A 22,198-nucleotide genomic window follows, 5' to 3' on the forward strand; every position below is an offset into this window, starting at 1 on the left:
AACCCCAAAAAAGTAACCAGATGGACTAACAATACAAAGAAAGTGAATTTCTTCGCAACTTTCCCAGTAGTTTCCTTAGAAGGAAAGCAACCAGACACAGCTAAACAACATTGAAAGGGAAATGAAATGATATCCTCTCCCCTTGTCTCCCTTTGTTTCAACCCGTTTGGTTGCCAGAATTTTTTTTTCCTGGGAGATTGGTGGGAAAAAAACCTCCCTAGAAGTATCCTGGTAAGATAAAATCCCATGTTTGGTTGACCAAACTATGGTGGGAAAAAAATGCTTTGTTTGATTGCTTGAACTGTTCGGAAGAAAAAAAATTCTTCTGCAAGCTTATTTTTGGTTCCTGGGATTATTTTGGTTCCTGGGAGTTTTTTTTTTTTCTCCTCCTGGAGTTTGGGGTTTCGTGCGGGGTTATTTTGGTTCCTGGGATTATTTTGAGCCTACCAACCAAACGTGGGTTTCCTGCGGAAATTCCACAAAAGTCTCAAGAATCAAAAAAATTCCGGCAACCAAAAGAAGCTGGCACCCATCTTTTCATTTTACAATTCTCAAGTAGGTAATAACGGCTGTTACAATTCCCAAAATGTGTTCAATCAAGTGTGGAGAGCAATTATAACAAGGGAGTACAGATATCATTTCCCTCCTGTAGAAATTGTTAGGAAATTACAGAACTTGAGACAACACACTATAAGGAAACTGCTGCTTACTGATAAAAGAGAGACGGAGAAAAACTTACTTTATAACGGATATATTAGTATCATTACCTAAAAGTACTAAAACTGAATAATTCCAGCTTCATGCAACAAAGAGCACCTTATCTGATAGCCCTCGATCTCTTCCCCTCCGCACCCCACAATAAAATCAAAGGCTTGCTTCCTTTCTGCTCTAGAGATTATCTGTTCAACAAAGAAGTCATGTTGGAGACCCAAATATACTAACGCCCTGTTCGTTCTAGATTTTTACAACCGATTGTGAGTCCAATAATCAGCTTGGGGCTCACAATCGGTTGTCGCAATCTAAAACGAGCAGTGCCTAATAAAAAACAAACAAGGCCCTTAAAGAATTTGACAAATGAAAGTGAGTCCGAAACAGATTATTACACTCAAAATCACGTCTAATTTTGAGTCCAATAATAGGTTTTGGACTCAGTATAGATTGTTAAAAGCTAAAAGGAACAAGGCCTAAAACATAGAGAGAGATGAGAGTTACGCGAGTCTCGCCTCCTTATCTGCCTCCCATTAGTATCCAGCCCATCCACTAAATTAAGCCCCATGTTGCTGCTACGGCTCCTTTTTCTGTTCACCAGGCCTGTGTCATCGTCAAACACTGTTATTGTTTCCAACAGCTCCGACAAAAGCGCCGGACATGTTTCCTCCAAGTGCCCAAATCCTTCTGACTGCATCACCGCTGCAACTAAGAGAGAAAAAACTGAGGAATGGTACAGAAAAAACTGAATACTTGCAACAAAGTTAAGACATCTACTAATACAAATAAATGAAAGCTCCTCCCAATTGACGAGATAGTTTAGGCCAATTTGCTAGGAGATGGGGAGCTTTCAGTCCACATCATCTTCCAGGATGCCCATGTTGAGGTGACACACACCACAGTTTTGGTTTTCATGAAAAAAAATAATATATTTTCTCTTTTTCTTTACAATTTTCAGAAGAATGATAATTGGCACAAACTTTACACTGGAACTTGGTGTATCCATTGTTAGCAGACTGTCAAAAGATAGGTTACCGCTTGATGGCCATAACCCAATATTTCACCGATCAAATGATCCAAACCGCCTGATTAATGGACTACGTTTGGGTTCACAGTGGCTCATGGCTTCAGCAGAGCACACATAAGCAGGCGATTGATCAGATGCTTAGGGAGTTGGGGAACAATGGTTTGGGCAAATTATTAAGCAATAGCATACACAAGAGGTGGGCATCAATTGGATGATCCAGGTCAGCAGAAATGAGCAGAGATCAGACAGTTGACATGGTTTATGCATCAAATAAAGCTGTATAGCTTGTACAGCTTATATAAGGGTCCTTTCTAATTCAAAAATGACTTGAAAAACATTTCCCTTGTAAATTTAACAAAAATTCCCTTTGAGTAACTCTAAAAGGACAATGTGTTTTGCCCAAAAATGTTATTCTCACAAAAGCCTCAATCCTATTTTTCAACATAAAAAAGGCCCAATTCCACTTCAATATGAAAAAAACTTAAGACAACATTTTCGGAAAATCTCACAATTTATTAAAGGGAATTTATGTAAACAAAAACTTGGTGAAGTGTCTGAGGGGCTTTTTGAAATATTTTTCAAACTTTTTGGTTATTTTGTGATTTTTTGATGACCAAGTACGATATACTCTGCAAATTAGGATGTTATATAGGAGGAAATGCCAAAAAGGGAAACATCAATCACTTTGTCAAATGAAAAAAAACAGCAAGAATCTAAGAGTGCTCAGATGTGTTATTCTGTTAACAACACCCCTGTATTCTCAAACTGACCATAGTACCCATCTATGTTTCTAACAATTTAAAATAAATAAGTGCAGGCAACCAAGTACGCAATATGCAATGCAGCAAGTAAGCTGACCTTAATAATTTAATAAAAAAAATTTTGCTAGTGGTAGGTCTCTCATCTCATACTCCACCACAGTATGTTGTTAAAGTACCATTACTTTGCTACACAATCCTCTGCTGAACAGCTACACAACCCTTTCTGAATCCGGTTCCCATCATATTATTCAAACATTTATAATTTCTTCAACTAATTATTGTCATGTAAATCTTCATATTTAATCCTGCTAACTCTAACCATCATTTAGCTTCCAAAACTCACCTTGTTAAATACAGCTATGCTCGAGTTCTTTTTGTTTTCGTTTTTTTTTTCTTCGTTTGAATGGTTATGCTTTGAGTTCTGTCCAGACACAATTCCCAAAGTAAATGTAGAAAAGCAAGGACACCCATCTTTTGCTATAATATAAGACCCCCATCTTACCTGGAAAACTACCATGCACCTGCACCTGTACCTGTTAATGATGTGTCTTGCTGCTCCTCCCCAAATCTAAGCCAATCCCAGTTCTAGCCCTCCTTATGGCAACGTAAAGTAACCGATTTGGGGATTAAAGGACTTGATCCAGACCATCACTCCATCATCCTACACAATCCCATTCTTGATGTTTCTCAATGATCCTTTTTTGTCTCTAAATACTTGCCCGTACGCCAGCTGGGCCAAGGATCCCAAGAGAGCACCCATCAAAGTTCAGTATAATGGTACTGGGGTGGGAGTCCCCATCTTCCAGCCCTCTTCTCCACCAATCTCCCATAGAGATGATGTTTTTACTTCCTGAAAGTCCTGCAGACCATCCAAAACTCTGCCTTGGCAAGAGCCTAGCTGACAGCTCAGCCAACAAGCAAGTATTTGAGATCCCGTATGACCCTAAATAGTAGGGCTGCATCTCGGGTCGGGTTGGGTCGGGTTGAGGCCAACCCGACCCGAGGAACCCATTTTTCCAACCCCAACCCAACCCGATTTCCAACCCGACGAGGTTCAACCCGACCCAACCCGAGGAACCCATTTTTTCCCACCCGACCCGACTTCAACCCAAGTTTTTAAGCTTAAAAAAAGTAAAAAATTATAAAAAATGCCGGGTTTCACTCGGGTCGGGTTGCCAAACCTCAACCAGAACCCGACAAGAACCCAACCCGGGTTGAGAAAAGTCAACCCAAACCCGAGCCCAACCCGACCTTTTTTCGGGTTGAACCCGACCCGAGTTGCACCCCTACTAAATAGTGAGAGCGAGATGCCCACAAGCGTGTGTCGGATTTGATATTTCCATAAAATCTAGATTGGTGCAAATGGTTAAGCAGCCCAAAAAAAAAAAAACTTGCTCCTTTCCCTCATGTGGGAGCAATTCCAACCCTGAATAAATCCTTTAAGGAAGACGGAAAGACCCATTGTATGTCAAACCAACAAACAATCACCGCTCACACACCCAAGGTTTTAAGTTTCAGTTTCGGTATGCGTTCCAAGCGTGATGGAAATAGAAACATTTCAGTTTCGGATGGAAATTTCGGTGAAAATCATGTAAAATTACCGAATCGCATGAAAACATATATAAATGATGGGTACTTCAGATGAAAATCTAGGATGTGTTAGAACAAGTACAAATACACACTAAAAAACCATAAAAAACACTCATAATAACTTAACATCTAACACCTAGTGGCATGCGCTGTTGTGCCTGTCTATTAATTCAATACATGTCGTTCATGTCTAATAATTCAGTACATAAAACATTTCACAGGCAATTCATTTAAATATTTATACAAAATACATTCACCACATTTCACATACAATTCATATTATAATATAATTATGTAACACAACTGGTATAGCATACCATCAACACACTTAACAGTTTTGGTTTCGCTATGCATTTCGGTTTCGGCATCTGTTTCGGTAAGGATAAAAACAGAAACAGTTTAGTCGTTTCGTGTCGGTTTCGGTGGAAATTTAAAACTATGCTTACACCCGCCGAGTAAGAGGGAAATGAACAAAGATGTGGTTGACCGACTAAGCTATTTCAGAAGGTCCAATTTAAGGCTTATACATTTCAGAATGGATATGAATACATGGTTAAAATACAAACAACAAAGATCAGAATATAATATGGATTATCATTTTCCCCGTTTTACACTCAAGTGGCCTACTTGGCTACACCAAAGTAAATTGGTAATAGAACTTGAATCCCACCACCCCAACTCCATTTCTATCATTTCCAAATATGCCTATTCTGCGAGCATTTATTAGTCATCCACATTGAACAAACTTCTGGAAAATGTAGTTATGTATCTATCTGCTCATGCTTCCTTTTACCTCTGCCTGTATCTCGCAAGCTGCCTGGAAATATCTAAATCAACTGTTCTTGCCTATAAATCATTACATCCTCTAACCCAGCTGAAAACTCACCCACTGCTTTCTTGTTATGGCTACTCTTATATATCCACCATTGCAATTATCTAGAGACTTCAACTTCGCTTAATGCTATGAAACTTCTACATCATAAATTCAGTACGATGAAAACTATTATGGGAAGAAGAATGCATCATTCAATCATAATACTATTGTCAAAGTCACTAGTGATAAGGGTAGAAAAACAACTGAGAAGAAACCTAAATGACTCTTGAATCAGCCCAGTGCCTCATTTAATTCAATCTGTGATGCAGATAGTAGGCTAATGAGTGGCATATTTGCCCATTAGGATTTATTTTCATGTTATTTAGTTTCTAGGATTCTTATTTACATGTTATTTAGTTTCTAGGATTTTATTTTCCATGTTATTTAGATTTAGGGCTTTTATTTACTTTCCATGGAATTTTATTTCCGTTGCCCATAAATAGGCCTCATGTATTAGAGATTTTAAGTTTGGATGAATTAAAGATCGATTGAGATTTCTCCCCTCTAATATTCTCTTCTTTCTAGTTCTATTCTTCCCTCTTCTCTTCTTCTCTAATTCCTCTCCCCTTCTTCCCCTATTGTTCGTCTATTCTTCTCCCTCTCTTCTTCTCCAATTCTTCTTCTCTCCTTTTATTCTTCTATTTCTCTTCCCAGTCCTACATCAAATTTGGTATCAAAGCCAAAGATTCAAGTGTCTTGTTCTCCATCCCTTTAGATTGCAAACCCACCACTCATCTTCTTTAATCCTTTATAACAATCCTTTGGCCCATAAACCAGTCCCTCTTTTACAACCCATTTCCCTGGATATTATTTCTCTTTCAAACCCAACTATCAGCCACCCAAAACCATCCGAAACCCTAACCCTTTTACCCATTTCAAACATCAAAACCCTAACCCTAACCCTTTCCTCAAACATCTTACCTAGCCCATAAAATTTGCAGAAAACCCCTTCCACTTCAGCCCATTAACCTCCAGAAAACCTTTCCAAAATCCTCACTTCAACCACTCATAACAGCTGCCCACATCTCTCTCCATCTGTCCCTGCCAAACTACCCTTCAGTTCCCATTAACAGCCATCCCCTTCTGTCCATCAAAAAAAAAACCTCCACAACCACCCCCCCCCCCCCCCCCCCCCCCCGTTTCAGCCCACATGCATTGTAAAAACCAGTCCTAATACCCTATTCTCAGGTCCCCTAAAAAAACTAACATATCCTACCATCCTCTTCAAGCTTCGATTCATCCATCCGATTGATCTTTGATTCACCATTCTCTTGAGGTTTTTGGTGGCATCACGCAACCCAGCCTACATTTCAAACCTTCTCCTCTCCCAGCCACAACCTGTAACAAGAACGAGACAAATATGTTCCGTGTTTGTGTTGGAGACAAAGGAAGGTGGAAAGGCTGATTTGGGAAAGGTGACACATCTTGCAAAGAATAGCAAGTTCCTTGCCTTGCCAGATAAGAAAGGAATGTGATGTACGTGTCCTTCACAAGAAAAGGGGTAAGTTACCTTGTCACAGTAAATAACTTGCATAGCAAGTTTCACCTTTATTTTTGTTGTTACGGTTCCTAATTGGGTGGTCCCCACCTCTTATAAGGTAGGGTTACAACCACGGTTTTTAATTTCGGCCGAAACAATTCAGCACAAACCGAAACAAAATTCACATTGAGTCATTTCTTTACAAGATTTCGCCGAAATTTCACCGAAATTCCGAAATGTCGCCGATATTCGGTTGAAATTTAATTTTTGGACTTTTTTTTACAAAATTTCCACCGAAATTTTAAAAATGTAACTGAAATGTTATAATTTCTACCGAAATCGCCGAAATTGATACCGAAATTTTAGACATTTCGGTCAAAAGTAAACAAAATCATAATCATATTTTTACATGATTTTGGTTCGGCCCGAATCCAAAACATTTCAGTTTTGGTGGTGGCCGAAACCGACACTGAAACCGAAATTTAAAACCTTGGTTACAACTAGAGAGTAAATAGGAGTTTTGTTGCTGCCTTATGCATCTAATAAAAAAAAGGCATCAAAGTAACCAAAATTTAAAAATGTACACCGAAATGTTATAATTTCTACCGAAATCGCCGAAATTGACACCGAAATTTTAGACATTTCGATCGAAATTAAAAAGTAAACGAAATCATAATCATGTTTTTACATGATTTCGGTTCGGCCCGAAACTGAAACGTTTCAGTTTTGGTGGTGGCAGAAACCGAAACCGACACCGAAACCGAAATTTAAAACCTTGGTTACAACTAGAGAGGCTTTATGCATCAAAAAAAAAAAGGCATCAAAGTGCTCTTTTTATCTAATCTCTATAAGAGGCAGCACCCTTTTCTCCTTGGACCATCCCCATTCTCTACTTCTCTCGTTATGATACCCCCACTTTTTCCCTTGGCCACCCCATCTGTTTTCTTTTAAAGTAGTATCAATAACCCCACTTTCTACAATTACCCCCCCCCTTTCTTTTCTTTGGACACGCCCAATATATTAAGTTACACAGCTGATTCTATTGAATTTGTTACATGAACAGAATCTCTTGCCGCAACCCAGAGAAAGGAAATAAGGAAAAGGAAAAAAAATCAGAATTCTTTTTCCTTTTTTTTCTCTCTACATTTTCTCTCTCCTCTCTCCATCCCATTTTTTCTCTCTTCATACGGGCAATTTCTGCTCAAAATTTGGTTTCACCATTAACACAAAAGTTGTTCGTGACGACTTTTAGAGTCTATCCAACCCATTATTAGCAGCTAGCAGTTAGCGTAAGCACTACTTGGAGCAACTTTGGGCGTCCGTCCATTTTGGTCTGATCGCAGATCCGAGCCATCCGACGGTTCGAATTGAGATCCGCGACAAGCATTGTGTTCCTTACGACATGACAGGCAAATCAGACGGTTGATTTCAGTTTTCGACGCCGATCCATATGGCTTCACCATATGTTCCATATTTTGATGGGTACGACGATCGATCGATTTTTGCAACGCCAGACTCCTTGTAGTTATTACGAGGATGCATGTTTACGGTGGATCTATGCTCTAGGCGCATATCATGAGTGCTATGGCTATGATCACCGAGCGACCATCTGTCGAGCCAAAGAAACTACGAGAGGACAAGCCCGATGGTTCTTGATGAGCATGGTGAAAGCGCGTCGTATTGAAGGCGGACCTCCATTCCGTCATTGGAGGAGATCCGTCCTGAGTTTATGCTTATTAATGCATATTCGGCACATCAGTATGAACCACAGTTGTAAATTTCGTTTCGTCCGAAATGGACGAAACGTTTCGGTTTCGGCATAAAACCGGATCGAAATGACGAAAATTTTGTTTCGTTCCGAATTTTGGCCCAAATCAACCAAAATTTACCAAAAAGTTTTGAACGAAATTGTCTGAAATTTCATTTCGGTGGACAAAACGAAATGGCCACCAAAACGAAATTTACAACTATGGTATTAACTAAGATTGAAGCGTGAACGAATAATCGCAGCTCACCGTGGACGTGAAGCCGTAGCCCGGTGTGCAAGAGGCGCCGAAATTGAAGCAGAAAACAGATATTTGGAGCGCCGTATGCATGAGAAGGAAGTTGCGAACACTATTGAGGAACCATATGCTAGTGTTGATGAGATCATTATCGAAGTTGAGCCCATGCTTATGTCAGATAGAGAATCAGAGATGGAAGATATAGAGCCAGAGAGTCCAATGATTGATGATTCATTGCCAGAGCATGCAGAGCACGGGCAGTTCATTAAGGATGTTGATTCCATATCAGTACATGAGTATATGAGTACAGTGACAGGATTGATTCTACGGTAGATGTTCCACTCGAGATGATTGTGGAGGTTGAGACAGAGGATTTCAGTGCACAAGATGATCATCAGGAGGGTTGTCGGCATGATATCACTGAGCCGGATACGGTTCTAACAGTTGGCTTTGTTCCTGATTCCATTGAGCCAAATTTGATACTAGCAAATGTTGACCTTATTGAGGCTAGAGATGGATTGGTACTGCCCATAGCTGTCATGCCGATCCAACCACTCCAGGAGGAGTACGTTGCTATCTTCCCAGCCAGTTTTGCTTCTTTGGCGCAGTTAGTGTTCGTATGATTCTACAAGGGTGTTTTTTTCCTTCTCACTCCGTCGGCATTTCAGACACTTCGCACGGTTGTTACAAGCATTATACATCAAGACGGATTACGACTCATACTACTTCAGTGGATCGTCTACATATTTGAACCTGGAGGACTAGAACTCGACCCTTTTGAAGCAGGAGAGAATGATGCAGATAGTAGGCCAATAAGTGGCATATTTGCCCATTAGGATTTATTTCCATGTTATTTGGTTTTTAGGATTCTTATTTACATGTTATTTAGTTTCTAGGATTTTATTTTTCATGTTATTTAGATTTAGGGCTTTTATTTACTTTCCATGGAATTTTATTTCAATTGCCTATAAATAGGCCTCATGTATTAGAGATTTTAAGTTTGGATGAATTAAAGATTGATTGAGATTTCTCCTCTCTAATATTCTCTTATTTCTAGTTCTCTTCTTCCCTCTTCTCTTCTTCCCTAATTCCTCTTCCCTTCTTCCCTTATTCTTCGCTTCTTCTCTCCTCTTATTCTTCTATTTCTCTTCCCGGTCCTACATTAACCTGTCATTTACAAACTTACAGAAAGCCTTAGGGACCATATTAAAAGACCTCAGGTAGACACATAACGGACACCCTTGGAACTCCCTTGCAATAATAAAAAAGAGTCATAGAAATAACTTTCAAAGAACTCCATCTGAATGCTTGTAAACATCAACATCAGATGAAACAGAACAGCCAGTAGCAACAAATAGTCGGTAAACACTTTCACTAGTGTAAAGATCCACACGGTGTTTTGGGTATTATCACGATCCCAGGGGTGTAAATGAAATATCAAAGGTTTCTAAAAAAATTACCAATAAGAATAAAACAGATACCGAAATTCTAGCAACCTGGAAGGTACATCTCTATGGACAACAACACCTACCTCCCAAGTTTGATGGAGCTACTGCAAATTTTAAACAGACCGACTTCAACTGAGCACAATGGTGTTGCTCTGCTAGGGCCAGCGTTGTTGCCACTGTATCCACACCAACTTGTTCACATAATTTTGCTTCGCACAGTAATTTCAGACGATCCAAACCATAGCGGTCAGCCGCAGCTAGCAGATGTTGCACCATGATAGTGGACGTGCACATTGAAAATGAATTCGTAAGCTCAAGTTCACCAGGAAGCTCATCTGAGTACATAAATTGTAGCATGGCCTGTGTCACACAAATAGGTGGTGCCAATCTTAGTTACCAAAAGGCAAAAGAATCAAAATGAGAAAGCACCCATGCACACAAGCTTGCATGGACACACAGATTCATGGCATAGTAACAAGCATATGTGCATTTAGCATGATTCAAAAAATTCCATCCATGAAAACATACGTATCTATTCTACCACCCATGAAAGAGAAACATTTTTTTTAATAGCAAAAGAGAAACAGATGTTATGGACTGCATTCTCATGGATCACCTGCAATATCTATATCTGAGAAATTATTTTTAAAAAATGAATTCTTATAGGAAAGAAAAATCTTATAGAGATTTAGAGAAAATAAAAAGGACCATCATATAGTTTTCATTGATTTGGAGAAAGCATAGGATAGGGTTCCCAGGAGTGTTATGTGGTAGGTCATTGAAAGGACAAAAAGTGCCTAGTAAATATGTTGATGTGATTAAGAATATGTACGATGGAGCAATAACTAGTGTAAGAACCACGGATGGCACTTCTAGTGAGTTTCCAATTACAATAGGACTGCACCAAAGATCAGCTCTAAGCTCTTATCTTTTTACGCTAGTTATGGATAAACTTACGGAGGGTATCCAGGATAAGGTGCAGTAGTGTATGTTATTTGTAGATGACATAGTATTAATTGACGAAACCAAAGCAGGAGTAAATGCTAAGTTAGAGTTATGGAGAACTACTTTGGAATCCAAAGGTTTTAGACTGAGTAGGACTAAGACAGAGTATATGGAGTGCAACTTTAGTAATGAAAGGATGCGGGACAAGGATGTAGTACATATGGACAAGAGGTACCTAAGGGGGATATCTTTCGCTATCTTGGTTCAATTCTACATAAGGAATGAGAGATTGAAGAGAATGTTAAGCATAAAATAAGAGCAGGTTGGTTGAAGTGAAAGCTTGCCTCAAGAGTTCTGTGCGACCGTAAAATCCTTACCAAGTTGAAGGGAAAATTTTATAAGACAACTGTGAGGCAAACCGTGTTGTACGGCTTAGAATATTGGGCCACCAAGAAGCAGCATGTGCATAAGATGAGTATAGCGGAGATGCGAATGCTTAGATGGATATGCGGCCACACAAGGTTAGATAGAATTAAAAATGAAGACATTCGTAAAAAGGTGGGGGTGGCACCAATTGACGAGAAGATGAGAGAGCACCGCTTAAGATGGTTTGGACATATCCAACGTTTGCCTTTGGATGCTCCAGTGAGAAGAGGCGACTCGTGTCAAGTTGATGGAGTAAAAAAAATATATGGGTAGACCGAAAACAACTTGGGTAGAAACAGTGAGGAAAGACTTGATAGCTAGGAAAATAAGAGAGAACATGACCTTGGATAGGAGAGAATGGACGAAAATGATCAATGTAGATGAACCCAACTGGTGTCAGGATTAGACTTAGTCATTTTGAGCCGGGTCGATTCTTTAACCTTCATCATGAAAATTTTCTAAAGGATTCATTAGCCGACCCCAGCTGGTTTTGGACAAAGGCTTAGTTGAGTTGAGTATAGGAAAGAAAATAATACTTGTACACTCACTATCATATTTATGAGTTCTACACTTTCTTAGCAACCGATGAAATGACATCAATACTTATCTTGGATCTTCAAGCTGATATATATATATATATATATATATATATATATGAGGAAATGGTTTCTATGCTCGAGCACAGAAACAAGGGTGGGGCCACATTTTGATGGGATCCAAAGCATTCATTTGATGGGCCCTTTCATGGATAGGGTGTCCACCAAAAATCAACTCCATTGGATCACCTTAGGGTGTCCATTTGTGGGACCATTGGACAGATTTGTGGACAAACAGTATCTGTCCATTTTTTGCCCTACCAATGGACACCCTATGGTGATCTAATGGAGCTGATTTTTGGTAGAGCCCCCATCCATGATGGGGCCTTCCAAATGAATGGTTTGGATCACCACCCCCCAAAAAAAAAATGCCCCCCCCACCCCCCCCTGTTTCTGTGCTCGAGCGCATATAAGCTTATCTGCACACTCTCTCTCTCTCTCTCTCTCTCTCTCTCTCTCTCTCTCTCTCTCTATATATATATATATATATATATATATATATATATATATATAAAAGCTGCAAAACATCAGTGTTTGTCATGGTTCTTATAAGTACATTCGCATGGGACAAGAGAAGGACGCATAGGTTGGTGTCAGAGATGTCAGCACGATGTGTCAAAACAGGAAACCTAAAGACTCCACAATTCTTTTTTCAACAGAAAAATGTATAGAGTCTTTAGCCTAAATATACCATACATCACTAGATCTATACGATAAATATCGTATATTATCATTTTACAGAAAACAACAACTAGCTATTTAATTCAACATCTGTACAAAAATCGCAACTAGAAGAAGAAAAGAAATTCATTTTTTTCCTAGTTAACAGATCAAAATTGTCTGATAGTAAACTTTTAGAAAGCTCCCTTGTTATTAACACTGAGTCATGTAATCTTAGAATGAATGAAAGCATATTTTTGAAATAATCGCAAGGGGCAATTGACCAAACAGGAGGTCTTAGAAACAGTACCTTGAAAACAGGAGGCTCCACATCCTCCACTACCACTTTGTCCATGTTCGGATTTCCCATCAGACCAAAGAATTGGGCTCTGAATACCGGAGAGCGAGCAGCAAGTATCAACTTATGAGCCTTGAATGTCTCATTGCCAACCTCAAAAACTATGTCAGAGGCAATACCCGATTCCAAGACCTTCTTAAGACACTGACCCATATCCGATGGTGGTATTGATATGGAGTATGGTTTGTGCCCCTCAATCCGGGTTCTGACAACACCCACTGTGCAATGCATTGCAAGGCAATCATCCTTAAGGAATTCTGAGGATTCTAGGGCTTTTCTTCTAAAGAAACGCTTGTAACCCCTGAGGATGCATAATAAAGCAATTTTAATGGAAATAAACCAAAGGGGCAATATAAGTGATTCAGGCATACAATTTTAACATAAAACCAAAGGGGCAATCCATGTGATACAACCACACAAAAGACAGATGACTACCAATGTATAGAACTACAACTATCAACTGAAACCTAGGTGCTTGGGTTATTTGATAATCGAAGTTTATGGGTTACAGCCCAAATATACAAGTTTTCCTACAAAGAACACTCATTTTTGTTTCACGATCAGCTCCACTAGCACCCAAACAAACTACCAAATCAGAGACAAAGTTAAAAGGCCAAATATGAGATCATCGGATGTAAAAATCTGACAGGCATCAGTTTCCAATAGGAAAGCATCAGACTGCAATATTTCTTTCTTTCAGGATTCACTCTAGACTACAAAGTAAACCAAGTGAATCTAGCAAGAGTAATATATGTACGAAGCTACAGAACACATCCAATAAATATACATAACATCAAATTACACCAGGAAAATAATAAATAATTATATTGTTCCCATAGTGACAATTGGACTGAGAATATCTTCAGATTAATCTTGAGTCACAAAATTTAATTTGCAAGAAACCATTAGAAATAGACTTTCGTGGGCAGACCGCGGACCTGCAAACAGAACTTTATTATAAAAAAATGGATCATAAAACAATAATGAGCACCCAAGTGCTCCTAAAGGTCAAACAGCATTAAGCAGTGTTGGGTCTTCTCAAACCCCAGCTTGCACACCCAAAAAAAAGTATTAAGCAATGTTGTCAAAATTGCATGATTTACAATTCAAATTATACAATTTGAACTGTACTGTTTTGCATAACAATTCAAATTGGGAAATGATATCCGCATTCCTTTTTTTTTATAACGGCACCTACCTTTCTGAAAATTGTAACAAGTTTTAATATATAAGTAGAAAAGGGTAAAATGAAGAGTGGAGTGCCAGTGTTTCTATTCAAGAAAAAAAAAAACTTTCTGTTCAGGAAAATGCCATTATTGAAACAAGGGAGTGTAGATATTATTTCCCTTCAAATCATGGTATAAATCACATTACATAAAAGTCTTAACATAAAAGTCTTAACTAAAGATTGTATAATTCAAGTCATGAATCATACAACACAAAATCAGTAGGAAATGAGGTAACAGTAACTTGGGTTTCACTTTCAAATATTTTTTTAAGAAAAAAAATCATTATTTCATTCGATAAAAGGATCTGGATGTGGGAATCATCGGGTTACTTCTCGGTTAAATCTTTTTACAAAGGAATGTATCCGTGTGCAGTAAATCGGTCTGTGGCAAAAGTGTGGCTAATGAAGGTTCCTCCTAGAATTTGTTTTTTCGGGTGGACGGCGATTCTCGGCCGTATTCAAACGGTAGACTTTTTGAGGGACAGGAATATGATCATAGTCAATCATTGTATCACGTGTATCGAAGACGGAGAATCCGCCGCGCATTTATTTATACATTGCAAAGTCGCTCATGAGGTATGGGGAAGGGTCCTGGCAAGATTCGGCATTGAGTGGGTATTTCCTTCCCAACTGAAGGATCTTTTTGAGGGGTGGCTTTTTCTCCGTGGAAGTCAAAAGGCAAGGTATTGTGGTCAATTTCACTAATGGCTACGCTGTGGGTTTTATGGTCGGAAAGGAACAATAGGCTTTTCGATGGGCGATCAAATTCTCCCTATTTCTTATATATCAAGGTAGTTGTCTTTTCGATTTCATGGGCAAGGGCGCTGCCGATGTTCAAATTTATTTCGGCTTTCGACTTGTGGGCGGGTTGGAAAGTGGTATGCAACAGTCATGTCTCCGTTCCTAGAATCTCTCAGCAATGGGTCAAACCTCCTGTAGGTTTTTCTAAGCTGAATTTTGACGGATCAAGCTTGGGTAACCCCGGTCCAGCAGGGATCGGGGGCGTATTAAGGAATTCAGAGGGGGAGGTTGAGAAGGCTTTTTCTGGGCCTATAGGAGTCGCTGATTCTACCGAAGCCGAAGTCAGAGCTGCGTATCAAGGATTCTTGATGCTAGGAAGCGAGAGGTTAGCGAACACCATGGTGGAAGGAGACTCTGTCAACGTTATAAGGTGGCTTAAGGGTTCGGTCTCTCCTCCTTGGAGATTTCTTCGTATTTTTGACGAAATAAAGGACTTATCGGCCGAATGCTCGGTAGACTTCCTGCATGTGAGGAGATCAGCCAATGAAATCGATGATAGGTTGGCTAAAGCGGGGGTGGTCAAGCAGTCTCTAGAACTTTTCGATTATCTTCCCCCCTAATTGCTTATTGCAGTTTCGTTCTTTTTCTTTTCCTTCAGTTTGTAAGTTCGGCCCAGTGGGGCGCGGGAGGGTTTTTTCGGTCCTCCCTTTTAATATAATAAGTTTCCATTCAAAAAAAAAAAGGATAAACAAAAGATAGAGAAAGCATTAAAACTAGGGAGGAAGAAAATTAAAAAAATTGCTCTCCCTAGAGACACCATCCCTGGCAAGTTTCTCCGCCTCCCCGTTTGCCGACATCTTTACGTGGTTGAAAGAAATAGCAGCCATATCTATCCTGCCCTTAGTTGGCTTCTAAGACCTGAAGAAAAGAGACCAACGAGAGCAATTCCCAGTCGAAGAAATTTCTGCGGAAACACGGCTTCCATATCACCTTATTGGCCCGGAACTCGAAGCAATCTCTGACTAAAGCTTGTTTGTCCCTGGCTACTATATATAAATCAGGGAACATGTCTTTTAAAGGGATGACAGAGCACCAGGCCATATTCCAAAAAGAGATTCTATCCCCCGAGTATACTCTATATCTGATGGAGCGGTCGAAAGATGGACTCAAACGCGAAATATCCCTCCACAGAGTCACTCCTGGTTTCCTAAATCGATTTAGGGATCTCCAATTACCCAAGTCTGCTCCATATTTACTGCCTATGACTTTCGCCCATAACTGAGACTGCTCTTCGCTGAACCTCCATAGCCATTTCCCCAAAAGGGCGGCATTTACCTGGTTAATTTTACGGATTCCCAAACCTCCGCCGCGTACCGGCTTGCATACATCTTCCCAGGATACCAAGGAGAAACTTTTTTTTCCTGTAGATCCGCCCCACAAAAACCTCCGCTGAATTAGTTCAATTCGCCATCTTTTGTTTATCCTATTTCTGTTGTATCGTCATCTTGTATTTGTGGGGATCGTCTTGATCCTTTTGGATTCAATAAAATTATCCTTACCATTCAAAAAAAAAGAACAAGATTCAAAATACCAAATCTAGGGTGTTGGGAATGAATATAGATCATAATATAATCGCGAGGTTGCAAATGAAGGCCTAAAACCCTAGATGAATGAAAGATTGGAAAAGGATGATAATATTGATGAAGTGGAGAAGAACAATGAAAATGAATATGATTTATGAAACTAGAAACAAAAATTCTAGAGAGCTAAGAATAGATCTAAATACGTGAGATCAAAAGAATAGAAGGATAAATATGTTAGTGTCGCACTAACAAGACCCGGAGCATCACACCAAGGCATTCCTAAGGTAACATATTGAAAGAGATTAGGGTGCAACATCGAAGGACAGTACACATCTACGACTTTGCAAGGTTGCAAGAAAGTTTCGAAAACACTAAGGCTTACAATATATAGACTTCTCCACGACTTCATAAAACCTCAACTGGTGGGCCCTGCGTGACTAAAACAAACTAAAAAACCTGACTCCTAAAAACTTCTCATTAGTAGTCACTTAAAATTCACGAAATAAAAACCATCCACAAAACAAGTCGTTGACCATGTCGGCCCTATTATTAACACGCATCTATTAATAACTTCTAAAAATAATAGATAAAGACTAGTGAAAATAAAACTGCATTCAGCTACTTTTGGCCCCATGTGGATTGGGCTCTTTATTCTTTGCAAAGAGTTAGTGGGATGTATAGCATAAACAACCTCCACCATTTTTATCTTCAATGCTCTTCAAAACCTTCCTTTCAAATTTTGGTTTCGGAATGCGTTTCGCTCCTCACCGAAACCAGAATTTTGGCTCAAATTTCGAAATTTCGGTTAAAATCCAACGAAACCAAAAAAAACTATTATTTTATCCCGTACACAACTTCAGCTGAAATTTCAGGAAAAATATTAAATAATGAATAAAATCTGGATTTTTTTGTGAAATTCCTTAAATCAAAATAAAGTAAGATTTCGGGTATTACTGATTTCGATTTCGGTATTGACCGAAATCCGAAATTTCAGATTTCAGTCGAAATTTAAAACCATGTTCAAAACCTAGTGGGAGTTCTTATGGCTTCATCATGACTTAAAACAAAAACTTGGGTATGCTGCTCTCAACTTGACACGTGGGAAGGGCTGACTCTCCTAGTGTCTCGTCTTGGTCTCGCTCCCGCATGGCTGGACAATTGACCTAGAATCTCGAGAACCTTTCTGAACGCCCGTTCAACCTGACATGCGGGATGGGCTGGCTCTCCTAGTGTCTCGGCTTGGCCTCGTTCCCGCACGCCTGGACGATTGATTGAGAATCTCGAGAACTTTTCTTAACATCCGTATTTGTTGGGAGATTTGAAAAGGAATATATCCCTCTCCTAGTAGAGAACAGATTCAAAAAAAAAAAAGTGCCAAAAAAAGAAAGCATCGACTCCCCTCCCATATCTTCCATCTATAGTAGTCTGGTTGCCATGGTGGATCACTCCCTCATTTAATAAAAGTCAGAAACCTTGTGTTAGTCATTGGTAGAAAGCATTGACTACCATGCAGAAAAGCATTCTTGGCATTCACCTAATGAAGTATTCTTGACGTTGATCCGATGAAGCTTTCACCCAAAAGAATTGGTTAAAGCTAACGTAAGTCTTTACTGATGTTGCTTTGACTATAGGGATGAAGGTACACCCATATTCAAGTACATAATGCCGATTATAACTCTTTGTTACTAATCTGGCTTTGTACTATTAGTTGGAGTTGTTAGAAGTTCGAGTAGTAGAGGGAGAGAAGAGAGAAGAGATAGACTGAATGGAATAGTTCATTCTCTGGACCATTCCAGTATATTAATGATAAAACCCTACGTTACATATAAAAGACATAAATACCCTCAAATGCAATCTAATTCTCAAGCAAGAAATAACCCTTATTTCCTACACTCCAACTCAAGCTGAGCATAGATATAAATCGTGCCAAGATTGGATGAAGTAAAGTCAAAATGAGACTTCACAATTCCTTTTGTTAAGGGCATTAATGAGCTAATGACAAATAGGAACAAAGAGATGATAATTTTCTAAGATAGAACGCGTTAACAAATGAAGTGTGTGTCCACCTCAATGTGCTCCATACGAACATGCTAGATAGGATTATTTGCTATGTTGATTGATTCTTGACAGGACATAGAACAGGCACCTATAAGGCTATAACTCCTTCAAAAGGCACATCAACCAAAGTAATTCTACCACTCCATGAGTGGTAGAATTAAAATACTGGAATAGTACCTCAATGTGCTCCATGCGAACATGTGATGCGTGGGAGCCAGTGGTGAATATGTCTTTCAATGTGCATTGAAACCAATGTTTTGAAACTCAGACTCAAAAGAGAATTCCACCGCAAAAAAAGAGAATCATCTCAGCTGAGTAAATGATGACGCGATCAATTTTTCATTACCTAAAAAGGAGTTTTGATAGACTTGGTAGGGCAAAACTTGGATTCGGACGAGAATTAGGGCCAAGGTAAAAGGGATTCGACTTGGTAAAGTCGATGATTAACATAGGGAGTTTTTAAATAATGATTTGAGACAATTATAGCAGTCAACAATCGAGCGGTCGCAAAGACAACATGTCTGGCAACCAAGTAGAAACGAAGTTGATGTCTCAGCACAATAAGAGACAGTGGAGTTCAGTGCATGAGGATAGGGCTGAAGCTGACCATGATATGTAGGCGGTGTAGGAAAATGTCCATGCTAAGGGTCACCTTGCCCTGATCTAGCCATATAGGCACCCGGTCGAGGTCAGGGATGGTAGTCACCCTATGACTACAGAATGTTGATACCAAGACCATAGATGAAGGCATCCAAGGGATGATATATTCAACCTCGATTTTAACCCCAAACACTCACATTAGTGTGAATCACATGCAACAATGCAAGTACATATAAAATAAAAAAGACAACCCAGGCAGCAACCGTGGATTTCGATTTTAAGAGGTAAGGTTTTGGTGTTTGCTTCAACTTTTCTTGCATTAATTTTTAAATACTCTGTATTAGCCTATTAGAAGATGAGATTCTGAGAGCATCGAATATGGAAAAAGGACCATTTAGATAAACCTTCTTTGAAGTTTGAACATGAGACAATAAACAGTATAAGCATTAGACAATAAATGGGCCAGTGAATTAATTAGATTGGAAGAAACTAAAGATAATTTTGCATTAATTTCCTTAATTGAGATTTAAGAATTAGTTAACAGTGCAAACGATTTAAACTCTGAAAAAATAAATACTTTTAAATTCAGCAAGCCACAATGACAAGTAGCTGTTTGTTTGTTTTTTTTAATATATATTTTGTTTTTTTTTTTTTTTTTTGGGTGGGGGGGGTGGAGCGAATGGCAATAAAAAGTAGCTGTTTGGAGAGAAAAATGGAAATAGGAATCGCATAAGGCCACGTTTGGATACCCACAAGATTTAGATTTGGATTTCTCACATTTGGCAGTTGAGATTTGGATCTGGATCAAATCCTAAAATTTCCAAATCAGCTGCAACAGTGAAAAAAGATCTGATCTTCAAATCTGTTATGCGAGACATTATTTGGAAATACATATTTGTGGCAAGTACTTTCACCCTTGCTGCTCCTCGACCTTGCTGCAGCAGCAGCAAGACCTCTCTCTCTCTCTCTCTCTCTCTCTCTCTCTCTCTCTCTCTCTCTCTCTCTCTCTCTCTCTCTCTCTCTCTCTCTCTCTCGTACAACATGAGCATGAAGATGATTGATGTATTTTGTATCAAAACTCAAATCCAAATCCAAATACAAAAACACGAGGTTTCCAAACGTGACCTATTGGAAAATAAGTCCAGCCAATCCAACTTTCAAACTATAGTAAAGAGAAAAAAAGAAAAGTGATGTTAACACACAGGATAGAATCTGTAACAAGCAGTATTAAATCAAAGTGAACTCCAAAAAAAGCACCAATCAAATCACTAATTCCAAGAATTCAAAAGAACAGAACAGAAATTCAAACAAAAGACGACCCATGTCTACCACTGCAATCAAATTTACAATAACTCATCCAAGCTAGCACACCAATCAAAACTTTGTTTTAGAAATCAGTTCCATGGATAACAAAAGCATTACTAAAACTGAAATTACCACATGCTCCCTTTGTATTTCAAAGTATAAGGGCCACTTTCTAGGGCACGATCAAAGTGACTATGAACTTTGTGATTCTCCTTCCCACTCTGGTCCAATAGAGTCAATTCAAACAGCGCCCTCACGTCTGTACCATCACTCGCAAGCGCGATGAAAACCGAAACATACAACGAATTATCCTCAGGATTCTTGCCATCTGGGTAGAAGTAAATCGCCCATTCATACCCTCCCACAGTGAAAATATTACTCGATATGTACTTCCCTGATCCCATTCCCTTGGCCAATGAGTAACCCTCGATCTTAAACTGGTGCGAACCATTCACCGTCTCGTTCACAGACAGCGAGCTCGAATCATTTGGCAAGGAATTCGAAACAACAAACCTACGTTTTCTTTCCACGATATCTGTCTTGCATTCCATTTCATTGAATTCCTCAGATATTTCTCTTTTCCTACTCAGAAATCTTTTCTTCTCCTTCGAAATCCTCTCACTCAGAAAGCAAACCCTAACCCTAATCAAATCCACCAAAATCACACACGATCTGTCTTGAATTCCATTTCATTGAATTCTTCAGAAGAAATCTTTTCTTCTTCTTTGGAATCCTCTCTCACACATAAACTAAACCCTAACCCTAATCAAATCCGCTGAAATCTGATCAAATTCGCATCAGATTCCGTGATTCTTGGACCTAATTTTAGTTCGTGGGACTGAAATCCGACTAGATTACACGAAAAGATGACGGGATCGGGAGGTTCTAGACGTGGATTTCTCAAAATATTTCGACTCCGCAGCAAAACGATGACCTAACCCTAATTTCAAAGAAATACGGAATGAGAGCCGAGATCAAGAGAATGCATTCATTTTATAGGAAAACAAACGGAATCTTAATAATGGAAAGTCATGTCGGAAGGGGAATTCCAGAACTTTCCGCTAACCGGGACGAGCCAGAAAGAAAAGTAGTCAAGAGGGGTTTCGTTCCTTTCTCGTTTGCCCACTGTTTTTTCCCGGATGGCAGGAATAACATTCCTTCCGGAAATTTTTTTCACTAAAAAAATTATCTTGTTTTTATAATTTAGAGAGGAATGATAGAATTTGGCTACTGGTATTTGCACTACAATGTTTTGATATTGCCACGAACTCACCTTAGGCTTTTATAATTTGCCAAGAGGTCAAAAGCCAATACAACTTACCCAATAATAACTGAAAAGACAAGTTCAGTTAGTGTGAATGTCAAAACATCGTAGTGCAAATATTAGTAGCCTGAAGTTTAGGGATTTATATATAATAAAGACGTCCCCCCCTCTCTCTCTCTCTACAAAAGACGTCTCTCTTTTATTCCCTCTTCATTTTGCTTTGCACTCCTTGCAGCCCAAGTCACCATGCCATCTCTCTTTCGTCCAGTTTCCTTCTATTTTTCGTTTGATCGACTTTATTTGATTTTGATTATTTGATTGGTTTGTTGTGTTTTATCAATATATAAGAATCGGTTGGTGGTTTCTTTAGAAGGCTTTCATTTGTAATTATCTTGCATGATTTTTTCAATTGACAGTGTGTTTCCCATCTTGCATGGTTTCAAATCGATTCCCATAATCTTTTCATTGGTCTTTTGATTCCACAACATGGGGCTTTTCATCATTTACAAGGCATGAAGCACTTCACCGTGGAAGGTAGGAGAG

At 39.1% G+C, this 22,198-nt stretch overlaps 1 protein-coding gene across 3 annotated transcripts; it reads right to left on the minus strand.

Annotated features, from left to right (window-relative positions):
- Positions 1–494: 494 nt before the first annotated feature.
- On the minus strand, positions 495–21,574 carry BPM3 (BTB/POZ/MATH-domains containing protein). Of its 3 annotated transcripts, none has more exons than XM_077382808.1 (5): positions 20,524–21,574; positions 12,829–13,177; positions 9,975–10,251; positions 1,224–1,416; positions 495–899 (listed from the first exon to the last, which is right to left on the minus strand). In XM_077382808.1, exons 1-5 carry the CDS (start codon positions 20,940–20,942, stop codon positions 896–898), a joined length of 1,242 nt encoding a protein of 413 aa, XP_077238923.1. In that variant the 5' UTR covers positions 20,943–21,574; the 3' UTR covers positions 495–895. The 3 variants fall into 3 exon arrangements, with proteins under 3 accessions (XP_077238923.1, XP_077238922.1, XP_077238921.1); XM_077382807.1 differs by having other exon boundaries at positions 1,213–1,410; positions 20,524–21,573; XM_077382806.1 differs by having other exon boundaries at positions 1,213–1,416; positions 20,524–21,573.
- Positions 21,575–22,198: the final 624 nt, after the last annotated feature.

Source organism: Tasmannia lanceolata, unplaced genomic scaffold (genome assembly GCF_043159265.1).
Source record: "Tasmannia lanceolata isolate RefF3 unplaced genomic scaffold, GAP_Taslan_0.1 ptg000006l, whole genome shotgun sequence".
NCBI lineage: Eukaryota > Viridiplantae > Streptophyta > Magnoliopsida > Canellales > Winteraceae > Tasmannia > Tasmannia lanceolata.